The 15,736-nt window shown below is 45.8% G+C and overlaps 1 protein-coding gene across 3 annotated transcripts in view; it reads right to left on the reverse strand.

Annotated features, from left to right (window-relative positions):
- CLIC5 (chloride intracellular channel 5) overlaps positions 1-15,736 on the reverse strand; it is a 59,409-nt gene that overhangs the window by 20,675 nt on the left and 22,998 nt on the right. For all 3 annotated transcript variants that reach the window (XM_081906468.1, XM_081906469.1, XM_081906470.1), the window contains exons 2-4: positions 4,683-4,792; positions 3,213-3,338; positions 1,094-1,200 (exon numbers count right to left, since the gene is read on the reverse strand). In XM_081906468.1, coding sequence (XP_081762594.1) covers positions 1,094-1,200; positions 3,213-3,338; positions 4,683-4,792 — 343 coding nt within the window. The remainder of the gene's footprint in view (positions 1-1,093; positions 1,201-3,212; positions 3,339-4,682; positions 4,793-15,736) is intronic.

A 15,736-nucleotide genomic window follows, 5' to 3' on the forward strand; every position in this document is an offset into this window, starting at 1 on the left:
TGCAAACCTTTCATATGTTCAAGGCAGGAAAGCTAGCCAAACAAATGGGAGAAAAGGACCAAAAGTGCAGGGGGGGGGGGTTTTGATATAAATTACTATTCAGGTAAAGTGAGCAAAAGACATTTGCCCCTGCCATATATATATAACCTGCCCAGAATACGAAGGAGAGAGGAAGGGCTGGAACTCAGTGCATGTGGAAGGTCCCAAGCTCAATCTCAGGTATCTCCAGGTAGAGATGGAAACATCCCCTGCCCCAAACACTGGAGTGGAGTCGCCAGTGAGTGTGGTTGGCTGTATATTTCAGGTTCTAGACCACCGCAATAAAGCAAATATCGCTATAAAGCGCATCACACAATTATCGCTATAAAGCGCATCGCACACACTATTTCGTTTCCCTGTGGATATAAAAGTCACTATACTGCAGACTATTAAGCCAGGCCTCCTCTGGCTCTTGCCCTGGCCAGCTCCACTCCTGTGGCCAGAGGAGGGGTGGGGCCTCCTTTCCCTGGAAGTGGCCAGGCTGCCGGCAGATGCATCCTCCTCCTCGTAAGGAGCAATAAAAAGAGGTATCTAAGGAAACAAGCCTTTTCTAAGTTCAAAAAACAACAAGCATTACTGAGCTAGGTGGGCCAGTGTTCTGAGGCAGTTCCCTGTGTACCTGTGAGGTGTATGTGATGCATGTCTTCTACAGTTCACAACCTTCTTCTGAATATTCAGGCTATTTCCTTTAATGCCTAAGGTGGGGAACCTGTGGCCTCCAACTCCTGACATGAGTAGCACTAGGAAAGGGTGCAAGTCATAGCCCAGCAGCACCTGGGGGCCACACTCTCCCCATCCCTGATCTGTACATTTCATAATGGCCAGCAGAGAGCAATACAACCCTCCTCCCAAACAAACGTATCTGCAGACTTGACTCAAGTGGTCTATGCTCAGAGTTGTTTTAAGTTTTTAAGCAGCCTCTGTCAGCTACACTTCTGATTAGGGACCCGGTGAGACAGTCTTTAACCCTTTCCCCTGCAGAGTGCTCCCATTCCCAGCACCCACAAAGGATGCGGATGTACTGGAAGAGTATCCTCACCACCCACAAACTTACTCGCATTGTCCTGCTGCTTTGTGTTTTTGATAAACGCAGAGAATTTGGAGAAGATATCTATGCCTGCAGCATTTGATTCACGGTGCTTGGCAGCTAGCTTGGGATACCTGCAAAAACAGAAGAGTGGTTTTAAAAAGGAAATTTAAAAGCAAAGAAATTGCACACAAATACCACAAAAAGGCATATGTTGCTCACTTCTAGCGCTGTTTGTAACACAAAGCAAAATTCTTGCAGATCAAGTACTGCTTTTAAAACTGTCTCTTATCTCAGCATGTCAGCCTCTCAGGACCTTTACTGAATACTGCTGCCACCGTGGGGAGCCAAGAATTTTAAAGAGTTACACAATGATGGTTTTATGACAAGGTTAATTGTACCGGGGCTTAATGTGAAAGGAACCGAGAAACAGCATCCTTAAATCAGAACTAGTCATATGTTTTCAAAAGATGCAGAGGCGTTTGGCAGCAACAGCTGCTTCTCTTCACTGTGTGAATGGTGGCCTTTGGAGAAAACCATTCCAGGATATAATGGCACTTATAAAGAGGTACTTGGCGAAAAGGAGTCTATACGGAGCTGAAATGCAACAAGGAATCCGTGCGGGCTGCTGAAAAGTGTATTGTGCTTCTTGGAAAGGTTTCTGTTTTCTGTGAGTCGGGACCTCAAGGGGTCCGTCCAATCAAAAGGCCTTCCTCCAGCAATAATGAAACACCACGGCCGTGTAACAGCCCTGGGCAACCTGTGACCCTGAAGCAAAAAGCTGCTCACTAGCCTCAGCGCCAGGGCTGGGCACAACCCCCTCGACTACCACCACTTCCACCCTGTAGCAATGGGCTAGCAGACCTTCTGTGAGCTGGCAAAGGGGGCCCGCAAAGACCACAGCACTGTCGGGCAGGGGGTTGCTTACCATTTGATGAGCCCCCCGGGCCGCCTCCCCACAGGCACACGCCTCTTTCACTTTAAAGAACAGCAAGCTGCTCTGCTCAGTAGCAGGTAGTTAAGGTTGGTGCTGGGACTGATGCTATATTTACAGTGGTACCTCGGGTTACAGACGCTTCAGATTACAGACTCCGCTAACCCAGAAATAGTACCTCGGGTTAAGAACTTTGCTTCAGGATGAGAACAGAAATTGTGCCGCGGCGGCAGCAGGAGGGCCCATTAGCTAAAGTGCTACCTCAGGTTAGGAACAGTTTCAGGTTAAGAAGGGACCTCCAGAAAGAATTAAGTACTTAACCCGAGGTACTACTGTACATGGCACGGTTCCCAGACACGCTGTACCAAAAAGAAGATGGCTGTCTCCCTGGCTATTTTAAAAAACAATTTTAAAAGTGACTGGCAGCCAGCTGCAGAGCACAGCGCCTTGTCTACACTTATTTTTTCCCCTTATGGGTGAGGAGGAAGGCCACCCAGCCCCCTCGTCAAATTGTAACCACCCCCCAAGCAGAACGTTCTCCCCCTGCCTTGCAACCTCCCCACACATCCATTGCCCTCCACTAAAGTGGGTTCAGTTTAGTGGATCACATGTTGGGCAAACCTGCTACCGAAGGTGAGGCCATCCCATAGTATTCCCTCCTCTTGTTACACTGCATACAAAGCGGGGCAGGCAGGGAGTCCTGCAACCCAGAGTCATACAAATTATATTTACAGGTACAAGGATTTAGTACAGGCTTCCTCAACCTCAGCCCTCCAGATGTTTTTGGCCTACAACTCCCAGGATCCCTAGCTATCAGGACCGGTGGTCAGGGATGCTGGGATTGTAGTCTCAAAACATCTGAAGGGCCGAGGTTGTGGAAGCCTGATTTAGTACAACAACTTAAGTGCTGCATTTTAGAAGTTATACTTTGCAGGATGGGAAATGGGGAGAGAGGAAAGAACAAATTGTGGGCTATACAAGGGGGGGGGGGGGTTTCATGAAATCAGGTCCCATGGTTAAAAGTCCTTAGCTCATGCTCAAATTAGTACCAGAGGAGGAGAGGCAAGTTTTAGAAATATGTATTTTTCTAGGTTGACTAGCTAAGAGGCAAGCAGGCTCATTGTAACACAAAGCAGATATCAATTTGCCCTTTACTTTTACCCATTTCATGTGGTAACTACACCATAATTCTAAAAAACTCTTATTTTTTACTTTGGAGGTGAAAGCGTTTCCTCCAAAAATTCTTCAATTTTGTTGATATCTGTCTTGACTTCCCCATTGAACGTCAGGAATGGTGGGTGGCTCCCAGGAGCTAAATTATGTAAATCAGCTGGCTTTCTGTGGAAACAAAAAGAAAGTTCAATAAATTACTAATCATGTATGCCATGGAAGTCCAATTGGTTTTGTACTACTGAGAAAATTAGCCCTTTGCTTTTTAAGCTACATATAGGATATACAGGCCTCTCTCCATTTACGCAAGGGTTGTACGCCAAGACAAACGCAGTGCCTGCATCGGCGGTTGCTCATGTGCAAATGGGGAGTTGCCTGTACTTAAAGAGTGCAGAAAAAAGCAAAGTAGGATTCGCTGTCTGTATGAGAAATATTAAAGTTCCCAACAGAAAATCCAAATAAAGTGATCAGAAGGAATATCAAGTTGTTGGGAGAATTCATCAGGAGCTTTCAGGTGAGGTGTCATCAGTATGTGGATGACATTCAACTCTGCTTCTCTGTTCCATCTGAGGTGAGAGAAGAAAGGGGTCGTGCTCTTGGTGGGGCTGCACTCCCTTGAAGGAGCAGGTGCACAGAGCCACCTCCCACCCTTGAAGCTCAGGTGGCTTCAGTGGCCAGGAGTGCTGGTTTCCAGCTCTAACAGGTTCACCAGCTACTGCCATTTGTGGTCAGAAACAAATGTGGTCACAGTAACCCATGCTCTAGTGACCTCCAGATCAGACTACTGTAACACGTTCTATGTGGGACTGCCCTTGAAGACGGTTTGAAAACTGCAGCTGGAACCTTTTGCAGTGGCCAGAATGTTAACTGGTATGGCCAATTGGATGACACTGGTCTTGAAAGAATTGCACTGTTTGCAAATATGCTCCAAGCCCAACTCAAGGTTTTGGTGTTAACATACAAAGCCCTAAGTGACTTAAGAGTACAGCTCTCTGAAGAACATCTCCTCCCTCACAGACCTGCCCATGAATGCATGGGCAGACCAGCTGAGAGAACTCTGCTGCTGCTCCCTCCACCAGGTGAGAGGGCTTCTCGGGTGGCAAAGCCCCATTTAATAACAATAGCAATAAATTTGTTATTTATATGCCACCCATCTGACTGGGTTGCCCCAGCCACTATTAAAATGCAATAAAACATCAACCATTACAAACTTCCCTGGAATGACCTCTCCTCTGAGGTGGTGCTGTTAAGTTTTTGCTGGCAGAGCAATAGTCTGCCAGTCAGTTCTGGTTCAGCGGGCTTTAAATGCTGATAATTTTATGGTTCATGGTTTTTGTGGCTGTTCATACTGTCTTTAAATTCAATTTTACCCAGGTGTAGAACCATTTGGTGAAAGGCAGGTTTACATAATTCTTTGGTGAAAGGCAGGCTTCTTATAATGCTTATAAATAAACACAAGAAAACACGAACGCCATTGTGTCTCATCAAATATTTTTTATCAAGATCCTTTACCTCTTCAGGTCAACTGTGGTGACATTGAACACAACCCCTTTGAGCCAAAGTATCATGAAGAGACGCTGTGAAAAAGGGCAGTTCCCAATGCTTTCACCATCTACACCAGCCTAGAGGAAATAAGAAATAGAGAAGAAAATTATCTGGAGGTGTATTTTTCCTTTCACTGCAAGCATCACAATGCCAGTTTGAGTCCACCCAAAATCCTTGTCAAGTTCTTCCAAGCTGCTGATGCCATCTGCGTCCACCTCCTTCCAGCTCAGCTCCACTTTGTTCCCAGACTTCTCGTACTTTGTTTTTCAGGGCCAAACTGGACGTGGCAGCTTTGAGTCTTCTTTTTCTTTAAATAATGACATGGCGGGTGCCATTCTTACTGGGAAGGCAACACACAAGGGTGAGAGACTTATCTTTTCACTCTCCCACTGCAAACGCAGATTGTTTGGGGAGTATGGGGCTCCTGTGCTTCCTCCCTTGGCTTCCCTACACAGTTGGGAACTACAGCAGAACCTGCACAACTTGTGAGCCTGCCAGGTGAAGGTTGCCCACCAGCCACATACGCAGTTTGCCAGTTGCTTGGCAGCTGAGTCTGCAGTCCTGGGCAAGTCTCCAGACGTAGACCAAGGCCACTGAAGTGAATTTGGCTCTGCATGTTGTGCAGGCCGAGCTATAGAAGTCCCCCAGGACTCTTAAACACACATGTATTTGTGTCTCCTTAAGAAAATCAGCTTTCCTGGCCCTCCCAAAGGTTTCTCATCTCAACACAATCGTCTCCATAGCTTTCACTAAGTCTCTTCTTCAGAGGGATCTGGCCTTCCCTGCCATCCCACCAACCCACCAACAAATCTGAGCAACTTTTTCTGATTAAATGCTTCCAATTCAAAACCAAGGTTAAACACTTAACATAGTGTTAAGTAGCAGTTCGTGCAATTGGAACAACTTTGATTTGTGCAAGAGGGCACTTCCCCTCTCTCCCCGCCCCTCGCCCCCAGCAGATTTGGAAATGGTACCAAGTGAGCACAGTAAGAAGGAAGAGAAGTCTCACTGCACAAGCAGAAGTCGTTTTGCTTGCAGATTAATTTAGTTGAATACTACCCAGTTGCTTGGAAATTGAGCTACTGTTATGGGAGATGTGGCAAATTAACATCGTCAGATGATAAGACGAGCACAGTATTTTTCATTGAAGTACAGCTACAAATCTAAGAGAAGTTTCTGGAAATGAGATGCTATAATTTGTTTGTTTATTTGTTTATTAAATGGTCTCAAGGCCCCTTGCAGCCATATTGTGAATACAATACAGTAAAACAGCAATAAAACACCAAGTAAAAACACAAAAAGCCAGGTGCGTAAAACGTGAATAATACCAATATAACAAGGAGCTAAAACTTACTGCAAGATAATTTCAACTGAGTTTATGTAAAATAGAAAGCTATCCACATCTGGAATTCAAATTTCTCTTTAAAATCTATAGACTGGGATCAGTAATCTGGTTATGCCTTTAGCCTCATAAATGTTGGTGACCCTCAGCCAAATTTCCATACCTCTAAGCACAAAATTCAGCTAGCAAAAAATAATGGCAGTCAGGTGCTGAAAGTTAACCCTGAAAATGTAACTGGAGATAAGCTTGAATTATTTATTGAAATTCCATTACATTACTTGCCGTATTAGAAGCCGGGTGAATCTGCAGCTAGTGCAAATACTGAGCAAGAACCTTTTGCTTGTGGGAGAAACAAGCATAGACTCTGGCACTCCAGTCCGAAACATTTCCTGAGAAATATGTCCAACTGATTTCAATGGGATTTACATCCAAGTAATATCTTTAGGACTGAAGCCTAAGAGTGCATGCCTATAGAGATGAACTGGCTGGGGGAATATAGGATTTCTATTGTGTGGGTGGCACTTGAGAGACCCCCCCACCACCACTGGAGATACACGGGAGCACATCTGCACTGGTGGCCAGAGATGTGGGTGGAGCAGAGGAGGAGGAGGAGATTTGCCCCAGATCTTACACCCACCTTGGCTGTAAGTCCTGGAAGATCTCCTCCCTGCCTTGCTGGCTTGGGCAGGGGCTGCCCGGACTGACTCCAGCTACAAAGGCTGAGGTCACTCAACAGAATCTTGGGCTCGGGTGTTGCTGGTGGGGTGGGTGTGTTTAAGGAGGGGGTGTTGCTGTTAGTGATATTAATTTTTAGTATATTATGATTTATGTGGAAATTGTTCAGTTTGGTTGTGTACTTTTTGATGTTTTATTTATTGTTTATGGCTAGTTGTGTTTTGAAATGCATTTTCCCCTTGTTATAAGCCACCCTGAGCATGGTTTTGACTGTGGGACACAAATAAAATGATGGCTGCATGTATGTACACTCCCCTTGAGCTCCTGACCACACCACCACAGGTCAGACAAAAGGCACATTTCACTCACTGAGCTCAATGGAGCAAGGGTGGAAACAGTTCTGAAAACCCACTGCCCCATCTCCCCTCATTGTCACCATGACAAAGCAGGGTTTGGCACAATTCTGGATGCAGTCCTAGCCAGTGGGGCAGCTGTCTGAGGCCTGTGCCATGAAGGTCAGCAAATGGTTAGTTATTTAATTTAGTCTTGTGGTTGTAGTTTTACTCCCACAGAGAAGTCTCATGGGATTTTCTGCCTCAGGAGCTAAAATAACTTGGGTGCTGTGTCCAGGCAGGGGTTGTCTTTTGCTATCCTATTTCTAGCAACATGGAAGCCCCACCATGAGGCCATCCCTCGCAGGAGGGGCTGTGCAGCAGGAGGCTATGTCACACAGGCCCCGCATCATGCCCCCTTGTTGTTGTTTAGTCGTTTAGTCGTGTCCGACTCTTCGTGACCCCATGGACCAGAGCACGCCAGGCACTTCTGTCTTCCACTGCTCCCTTAGAGGATGGCCAAACCTTTGCACACAACAGCCCTCAGGCATTCTATGAATCCAGAACTATTACACATGAGGGAGAGGGTGTAGAAACAAGCACTCCGGCTGTCATCCCCATCACCCTTGCGACTGTCTGAAGGAGCTCGTGGAGGCTCCTTCAGGAAAATCAGGATTCCAGTTGGTAGCGTGTACACAGCCTAAGTGTGTCTTAGGTAAAGGGATCCCTGACCATTAAGTCCAGCCACGGACGACTCTGGGGTTGTGGCGCTCATCTCGCTTTAATGGCCGAGGGAGCTGTTTGTCCACAGACAGCTTCTAGGTCATGTGGCCAGCATGACTAGGCCGCTTCTGGCGAACCAGAGCAGCACACGGAAACACCGTTTACCTTCCCACCAGAGTGGTACCTATCTATCTACTTGCACTTTGATGTGCTTTCAAACTGCTAGGTTGGCAGGAGCTGGGACTGAGCAACGGTAGCTCACCCCGTCGCGGGGATTCAAATCACCGACCTTCTGATCAGCAAGTCCTAGGCTCTGTGGTTTAGACATGAAAGAAGTGTGCATGCACATGAAAGCTCATACCAATAACAAACTTAGTTGGTCTCTAAGGTGCTACTGGAAGGAATTTCTTTATTTTGTTTCACCCAAAAGGAAAGCAATGCCCAACCTGGTGATAACAGAATAAATGATGGAAGGAGGGAGCTGCAGCCCAAGATATGAAAAGAGGTAGTAAGGCAAGACCTCGCTACTTTAAATAAATTCAAATCTCCAGGGCCTGATAAGCTGCATCCAAGGGTACTAAAGGAGCTTGTGGATGTAATGTCAGAGACTTTGTCTATGATCTTTGAAAATTCTTGGAGAACAAGTGAGGTTCTGCAGACTGGAGGCAGGCAAGTGTTGTCTCCATCTTCAAAGGGGGGGGGGGAGAAGACCCAGGTACCTATGGACCAGTGAGCTTGACATTGATACCAGGGTAGATCCTAGAACAGATAATTCAATAGTCGGTCTGTGAGCATTTAGAAAAGGATGCTGTGATTACCAAGACTCAGCATGGGTGTCTTAAAAATAAGTGATGCCAGACCAGGGGTTGCCAACCTGGTCCCTACTGCCCACTAGTGGGTGTTTCAGGATTCTGGGTGGGCGGCAGGGGGTTCTATGCCAGAAGCTGAATCCTCCTTCCATTGAGTGCTGGGGGGCGGTAAAGAAATTCTACCATCAAGAAAGATGCATTAGTGGGTGGTAGGTATAAAAAGGTTGACTACCCCTGTGCTAGACAAATCTCATTTCTTTTTTTGATAGAGTCACCAGCTTCATTGATCAGGGGAATGCTGTGGACATAGTGATTTCAGTAAGGCTTTTCACAAAAATTGGCATTATATTCTTGCAAGGAAGCTGATAAAATGTGGGTTGAATGAGGTAACTTTTAGGTGGATTTGTAGCTGATTGACTGACCAAACCCAAAGAGGACTCATTAATGGTTCCTAGTCATCATGGGGGAAAGTGACATGTGGGGTGCTGTAGGGACCGTAGTCCTGGGCCCATTGTTGCTCAACATCTTTATAAAAGACTTGGACAAAGGAATTGAGGGAATGCTCATCAAATTTGCAGATGATCCCAAACTGGGAGGGGTAGTTAATGCCACAGAAGACAGAATCACGATTCAACCCTAACAGGTTGGAGAACTAGGCCCAAACTAACAAAATGAATTTCAATAGGCACAAAGGTCAGGTTCTGCACTTCAGCAGGAAGAACCAGCTACATAAATATAAGACAGGGGACAGCTGGCTTACAGAGCTATTAGTTGGCTTACTAGCAGTACATGTGAAAGGGATCGAAGGGTCTTGGTGGACCACAAGCCTAACATGAGGCAAGAGTGTGATGCAAGAGCAAAAAAAAGCTAATGCTATTCTAGGCCGCATCTATGGAAGTCTAGTGTCCAGATCAAAGGAAGTAATAATACCACTCTATTCTGCCTTGGTCAGACCAAACCTGGAGTCCTGTGTCCAGTTCTGGGCACCACAGTTTAAGAATGACATTGACAAGCTGGAACATGCACAGAGGGTGGCAACCAAGATAGCCACAGGTCTGGAAACCAAGACTTACGAGGAAATGTTGGAGGAGCTGGGCATGTTTAGCCTGGAAAGGAGGCGACTGAGACAATGTATGATAGCCATCTTGAAATATCTTAAGGGCTGTCACGTGTAAGATGGAGCAAGCTTGTTTTCTCCTGTTCTGGAGTGTAGGACTTGAACCAAGGGCTTCAAGTTACAAGGAAGGAGATTCCAATTAAACATCATTAAGAACTCTCTGGCAGTAAGAGCTTTTAGAGAGTGGAACGGTCTCCCTTGGGAGGTTGTGGACTCCCTTGGAGGTTTTTAAGCAGAGGTTGGATGGTCCTCTGTCATGGATGCTTTAGCTGAGATTCCGGCATTGCAGGGGGTTGGACTAGGTGACCCCTGGGGTCCCTTCCAATTCTATGATTCTGTGATTCTCCTCCTCCCTCTTCCAGAAATGACATTTTGTGTTGGGACAGAAGTTGGCAGAAAACTAATTTCTTTTACTCAGCTAGTGTTTGCTTGAAGCCAAAGCTTAGTAGAGTAGAGAATAGGCAGATATACAGTGAGAGGTAAAAGATGTTGACCATGCAATGATCAGGAGATGATGTTCTGAAAAGAAAGTAGAGTTTAATAAAAAATACTGAAACTCGCTTTCCTGGGGCTCCCACAACCTGTGAGAATTTTCTACAGTGCAACTCTTTTCTATTCAGGTGTCAAATGATCAGCCACTATGACTAAAACACCAAATGAACCCAGTTTGCATAATAATCTCTAACAATGGCTCATTACAACAGACAGAGGGGGGAATATTTATTCTTTTGATATGCGTCCACATCTGTGTGAAGTAATCTGCCCTTTCAGCAGCAAAAAGGAAAACATTCGCACCACATGCCTGTTGTCCATCACAAAAGGAACAGGGAACTAGAAAAACAGGGGCAAACAATAGCAGCATTTCTGTCGAAGGCCAACCTCTAGGGAGGAATGCAGCCCTGCTTACAATGCACAGGTAAGGGCAGATGGACCCCCAAGAAGCACACTCCATTACTCTTTTCTCCTGTAGCTTCCATTTGTCATCTAATAGTCCATCATCTCCTTGGCCACTTTCAGCTTCTGATAAAGTGGCATATTTGTACGTGTATAAGACAATGGTTTCTTGCTAAAAAAAATTAGTCAACAATGGGGGTTGCCTTATATACGGATGGTGAATGCTCCAATCATCACACTTACCACTAAATATACTGGTGCTCATTAGCATAAGAAGGCAGGGTGTGTGTGTGTGTGTGTTCTGCCACACACACCAAGTGGCACGTGGGCTGCAGGGCCTGGAGCCACTGTCCTCCAGAACTTTGGGCGATCTCAGGTGTTTGTGGGGCCTGCTCTGCTGCTTCCCACTTGTGCACACACACAACGCGCCTCAGGCGCCTGCAGGGGCTGCTACGCCTGTGCCAGTGCTTTGAATATTTAGTAAAATATAAAAGTTGTTCTGTGGATGTTTAAAAATATTAATTCCTAATTTTGGGTTTACAAAAATAGGGATCGTCTCATACATGGGAAAATGCGGTAAACTCAACTATTGTTCTGAATGCTCACTGGGGCAAGATTGTTTGAACATATTGCACTGATCCTGTCCTGACTGCACTGGCTGCCCATTACAGTGGTACCTCGGGTTACAGACTCTTCAGGTTACAGACTCCTCTAACCCAGAAATAGTACCTCGGGTTAAGAACTTTGCTTCAGGATGAGAACAGAAATTGTGCTCTGGCATTGTGGGGGTAGCGGGGGGCCCCATTAGTGAAAGTGGTGCCTCAGGTTAAGAACACTTTCAGGTTAAGAATGGACCCCCAGAACGAATTAAGTTCTTAACCCGAGGTACCACTGTAGTTTCCGGCCCAATTCAAAGGGCTGGTTTTAATGGTCCTCTTTAACTAGGCCTTTGGCTGATAAGTTTCCCAGAGTTTCATCACAGGAACACTCCCTGCTCTTCCTGGAGGTGTCAGGGATCAAATCTGGGAACTTTTGTATGAAATGAACTATGGTACTTCCCCATAAACAATATATAAATGCACTGGATTCCCATGGAGTCCTTGCAAGATATATCATTCATTACCAGCTGTCATCACAGTAACGGGAACTTTGTTAATTGCACAGTATATATCAATACAGTGCAGCACTCCAGTTGTAACTCACAAGTTGTAACTCCAGAAGAAATACGGTTTACAACAATGGATTAAAAAATGAAGGTTTTGCTGTTGGCAATTACACTTATTTCTGAAATACCGCTAGAGAAGTCACTGCCACAGTGTATCCTTGCTTAATTTTTGAAAGAAGAGGTGCTGATCAATCCTGCCTGGATACTGCAGCCTTCCAAATCTCATCCTGAAGATCCATCTCTTGTCCCAAGCCCACATCCCCTGCATGTTCACATTCTTGTCTCAACGATGCCAGTGTTGCTTTGGTCATGTCCTTTGAATGGGGAGCTGGCTTCAGGCACCAGGCCTCTTGGCAGGCCAACTCTGTGCCACAGCCACTGCCCAGCCAAAGGAATGCACACAGCAGATAGCCAAAAGGGGACACTTCCAGTCATTCCTATGGCTCCAAACACCCCTCCCCAACACACACACACATGGAGCATCTAGGCAGCTATTCCCGGGTCTGCGCTCTATGGAGCAGTTGCAGCAACAGGGGGCCACCAGTTTGTGTATCTGCCGCCGACAGGCTGTGTGCACTTAACCAGAGACTACCCCTGCATGGAAGTTCCCTCTGCTCTTCCCCCTTCAATCCCCTCCTGGTTCTGGGAGACAGTGGTGCAAGAGAGGGTGGGGAAGCACCCAGCCCTTCCCTTGCCTGACTTGCCTCTTCCTCCTCTTCTTCTGACCCATCCTGGGCTCCATCCTCCAACTCTAAAGCTTCCCCTGCCTCTCTTTTGCCTCCTGGCTAGTACAGGTACCCACAATTCCCTGGCCCCCTCTCCCAAGTCAGACTCCAGCCCCCCTTCCCCCAGGGCACACTTGCGAGCATCCTGCTAGTCCTGCACACCCTGTATTGCAAAAATGTCTGCAAACGTGACATGAAGGCTAGCAACATGAGCCCTGTCATGTGGGAATCCCTTGCAGATTACGACAGCGTCTGCAAAATCAGGTCTGCCAAACATACTACACTATAGCAATAAAACAGCAATGTTTTCTATCAGTTATTTATGTTTTTTTAGTGAAAAGTGCATGTTAAGAAGCAACGTTCTCCCCTGGCATATTTGCCGAACTGGAATGTCATGCTCCCTCACTTGAAGCCAAAGGAAACATTTGCCATTTACTTCAGAGTAGTCCACTCACCAAATGACTATACCATGCAATTGTCTACCAAACTGACCGTGACCGTGAACTTCCAATCATGAGAAAGAGCGCTTTCTGCTGACCTTCTGCAAAATCCCTCCAGTATATTTTTGGGATGCAATGTCAAATGATCCCTGTGACATTTACTGTTGTGGAATGACCTCTGCCTTCTCCTTAGCCTCACGCAGTTCCAAGAGCTTCACTTCCATCACAGCATCGTGACACAAAAACCGGCACTACAGTTTAGAAGCATGCAGATAGCAGGGACACAGACACCACGCAAGCACAAGTGTGCACAGAAAAAGTAAAATGGCTGGAAACTATTGTGAATGATTGCAGCAATTGCAATAGTAGGACGGAACCTCTCCATTTCTTGAAACCTTTGCAGCCAGAGCCAAATATCTGTCCCTTTGCACTACTACAGTCAAACCTCGGTTGCTGAACGAAATCCGTTCCAGAAGACTGTTCGACTTCTGAAACATTTGACAACCGAGGATCAAAGGGCGGTCGGCAAAGTCAATGGAGAAAAAAGAAAAAACTCCCCGGAAGCCATTCAGCTTCCAAAAATCATTCAAAAACTGGAGCAGTTACTTCTGGGTTTTCGGCGTTCAGGAGCCAAAACGTACGATAACGGAGATGTTCGGGAGCCGAGGTTTGACTGTGTAATTCTCACTATGAAAACATCCAATAGATTGGCTGGATTAAAGTCTTCTGAATGTCTCCTGCTAGGGATGCCAGTTCCCCGTCCAGTGATGCTGCTTCACAGGTCAGCACCCTGAGGCTTGAAAAGTAAACTGCTGCTGAGCCTCCTCCATCATTCTTTCTCTAGTCCCCTTGTAAACCCTTCCCTTCCGTCTGCTCCGGCCAGCAAGACTTTATTAATTTGGTTGAATTATACACCAAAAAGAATGACCAAAGTGGTCTATAAATATTGCACTGGAGACCTGTATAATTAGGCAAGAGAGGAAGGCTAGCGGCAAAACAGGCAAATAAGATTTAGGGCAGATAGAGATACAGTACAAGGAGAGTTAGTGGACAGCAAGAACAAGGACGGGGTTTCAAGTGGGCAGATCATGTACTCTGTGTGCAGAAGGTCTCTGGTTCAGTCACTTGCTTCTTCAGTTAAAAGATAGCAGGAAGCAAAGCTACGAAAAACCAGCGCCTGAGATCTTAAATAGCCACAGCCTGTAACCATTACTGGGTTAGAAGGACCAAAGGACTCATTGAGATGACTTTTAAATGTTCAGTTCTCAGGCCAAAAGTAAAACTACAACCTTGGTTAACTAAAATTACAAGCCCATTGACATAATAAACTTAAGTAAAAGTAAGAATAATGACTTAACTGGTAGGTTAAAGAGATAGATTTAAGAGATAGAAATGTTGGGAAATGACTTTGTTGGGGAGGGGAAAATCATTAGACAAGGATGGGATGTTGAATGATCGGCTAACCAATTTATCTCAAGATAGTGAAACTGCAAGGTACAGAAATTTCAGATTCTATTTCTCAATGGAAATTTTTTTTTGTAATGGGCCATGGGCCAAATATCTATCTATGCATTACTTTAAAAGAGAATTTCCACATTATTTTGTATTGTCTGATGCATGACTCTACTAAAACTGGCAAACCACATATATTCAAATCAGCAATATTTGTTGGAAATGAGGGGAAGATGTGCTGTTTTCATTCAAAACAACTGGATATTACACACCTATTCATTCCCTCTATATTTTATTGCTTTTATTAAAGCAGTTATAATTAGCAAAAAATTAGAGTTGGTAGGAAGTGTTTTAACAGCAATGGAAATAATATCCTCTTTAGGCATCTCCTAAGAGGATGGGGGGGCACAATCAGTCACTGGGGGCCAGAGCCAGAGGACACAGGCTGGCAAAGTGGCAGGTCCAAGGTTACTGAGCATCGTGAAGATTTGAACCTGAGTCTCCCTTGGTCCTGGACTCTAACCACTAGACCAGCCTCCCCCACCCTTCTTCCCTCCAGAAGTTGTGAGACTTCAACTTCCATCAGCCCCAGGCAGCGAGGGCAATTGTTAGGGGCAACATCTGGGGGGCACTGAAGTGCCTTGTCTCTAAGCGTACACTTCAGAGGTAGCCACATACTTAACGTAAGAGCACAAGAAGAGTGCTGCTGGACCAGCCAAGGCCTCATGAAGTCCAGCACACGGTGGCCAACCAGACGCCCACAAGTGCAGCAACACTCTCCCCACTTGGGATTCCCAACAACCAGCCTGCAGAGGCTTCTGAAAGAGGAGGTGAAACAGTCACAACGAAATGCAGCCACTGGGAGTTTGTTCCTCCACTGGGAGAGGGGCTTGTCAAGTAAAAGAGGCTTGTGAACTCTGGTGTATACAACTTCAGGATGGGGGCATGTCTGTAAAATGTGTGGCACATCAATCAAAAGAAGGCTCGATATCCCTGTTCGGTGGCCTGCAGACGGCTTGGAAGCATCCCTTACACAAGCCCATGTTTCTGCAGTACCAGGGGAGCAGCAGGAGCAATTTCTGCTGGGCTCCTATAAATATCTGTCAGAATGCTTTTAGAATTCGTGGGCCACAAATTGTGCAGGCCTTTTATATGCCATTTAAAAGCCAAATGTTAGGAACATTGTTACTGACTTTTGCTTTAGCACCAGCTGCCCATAACCCAACAGTTTCTAACATTACTATAGGAGCAATTCTGTTTTCACACCATAGTAAAATGTCAATGCCTCATAGGAAAGGCTAAATGCATCCCATATGAAGGAACCATTATCTTTCTCGAACGTAGCAA

Source organism: Podarcis melisellensis (genome assembly GCF_964234715.1).
Source record: "Podarcis melisellensis genome assembly, chromosome: 3".
Lineage (NCBI taxonomy): Eukaryota > Metazoa > Chordata > Lepidosauria > Squamata > Lacertidae > Podarcis > Podarcis melisellensis.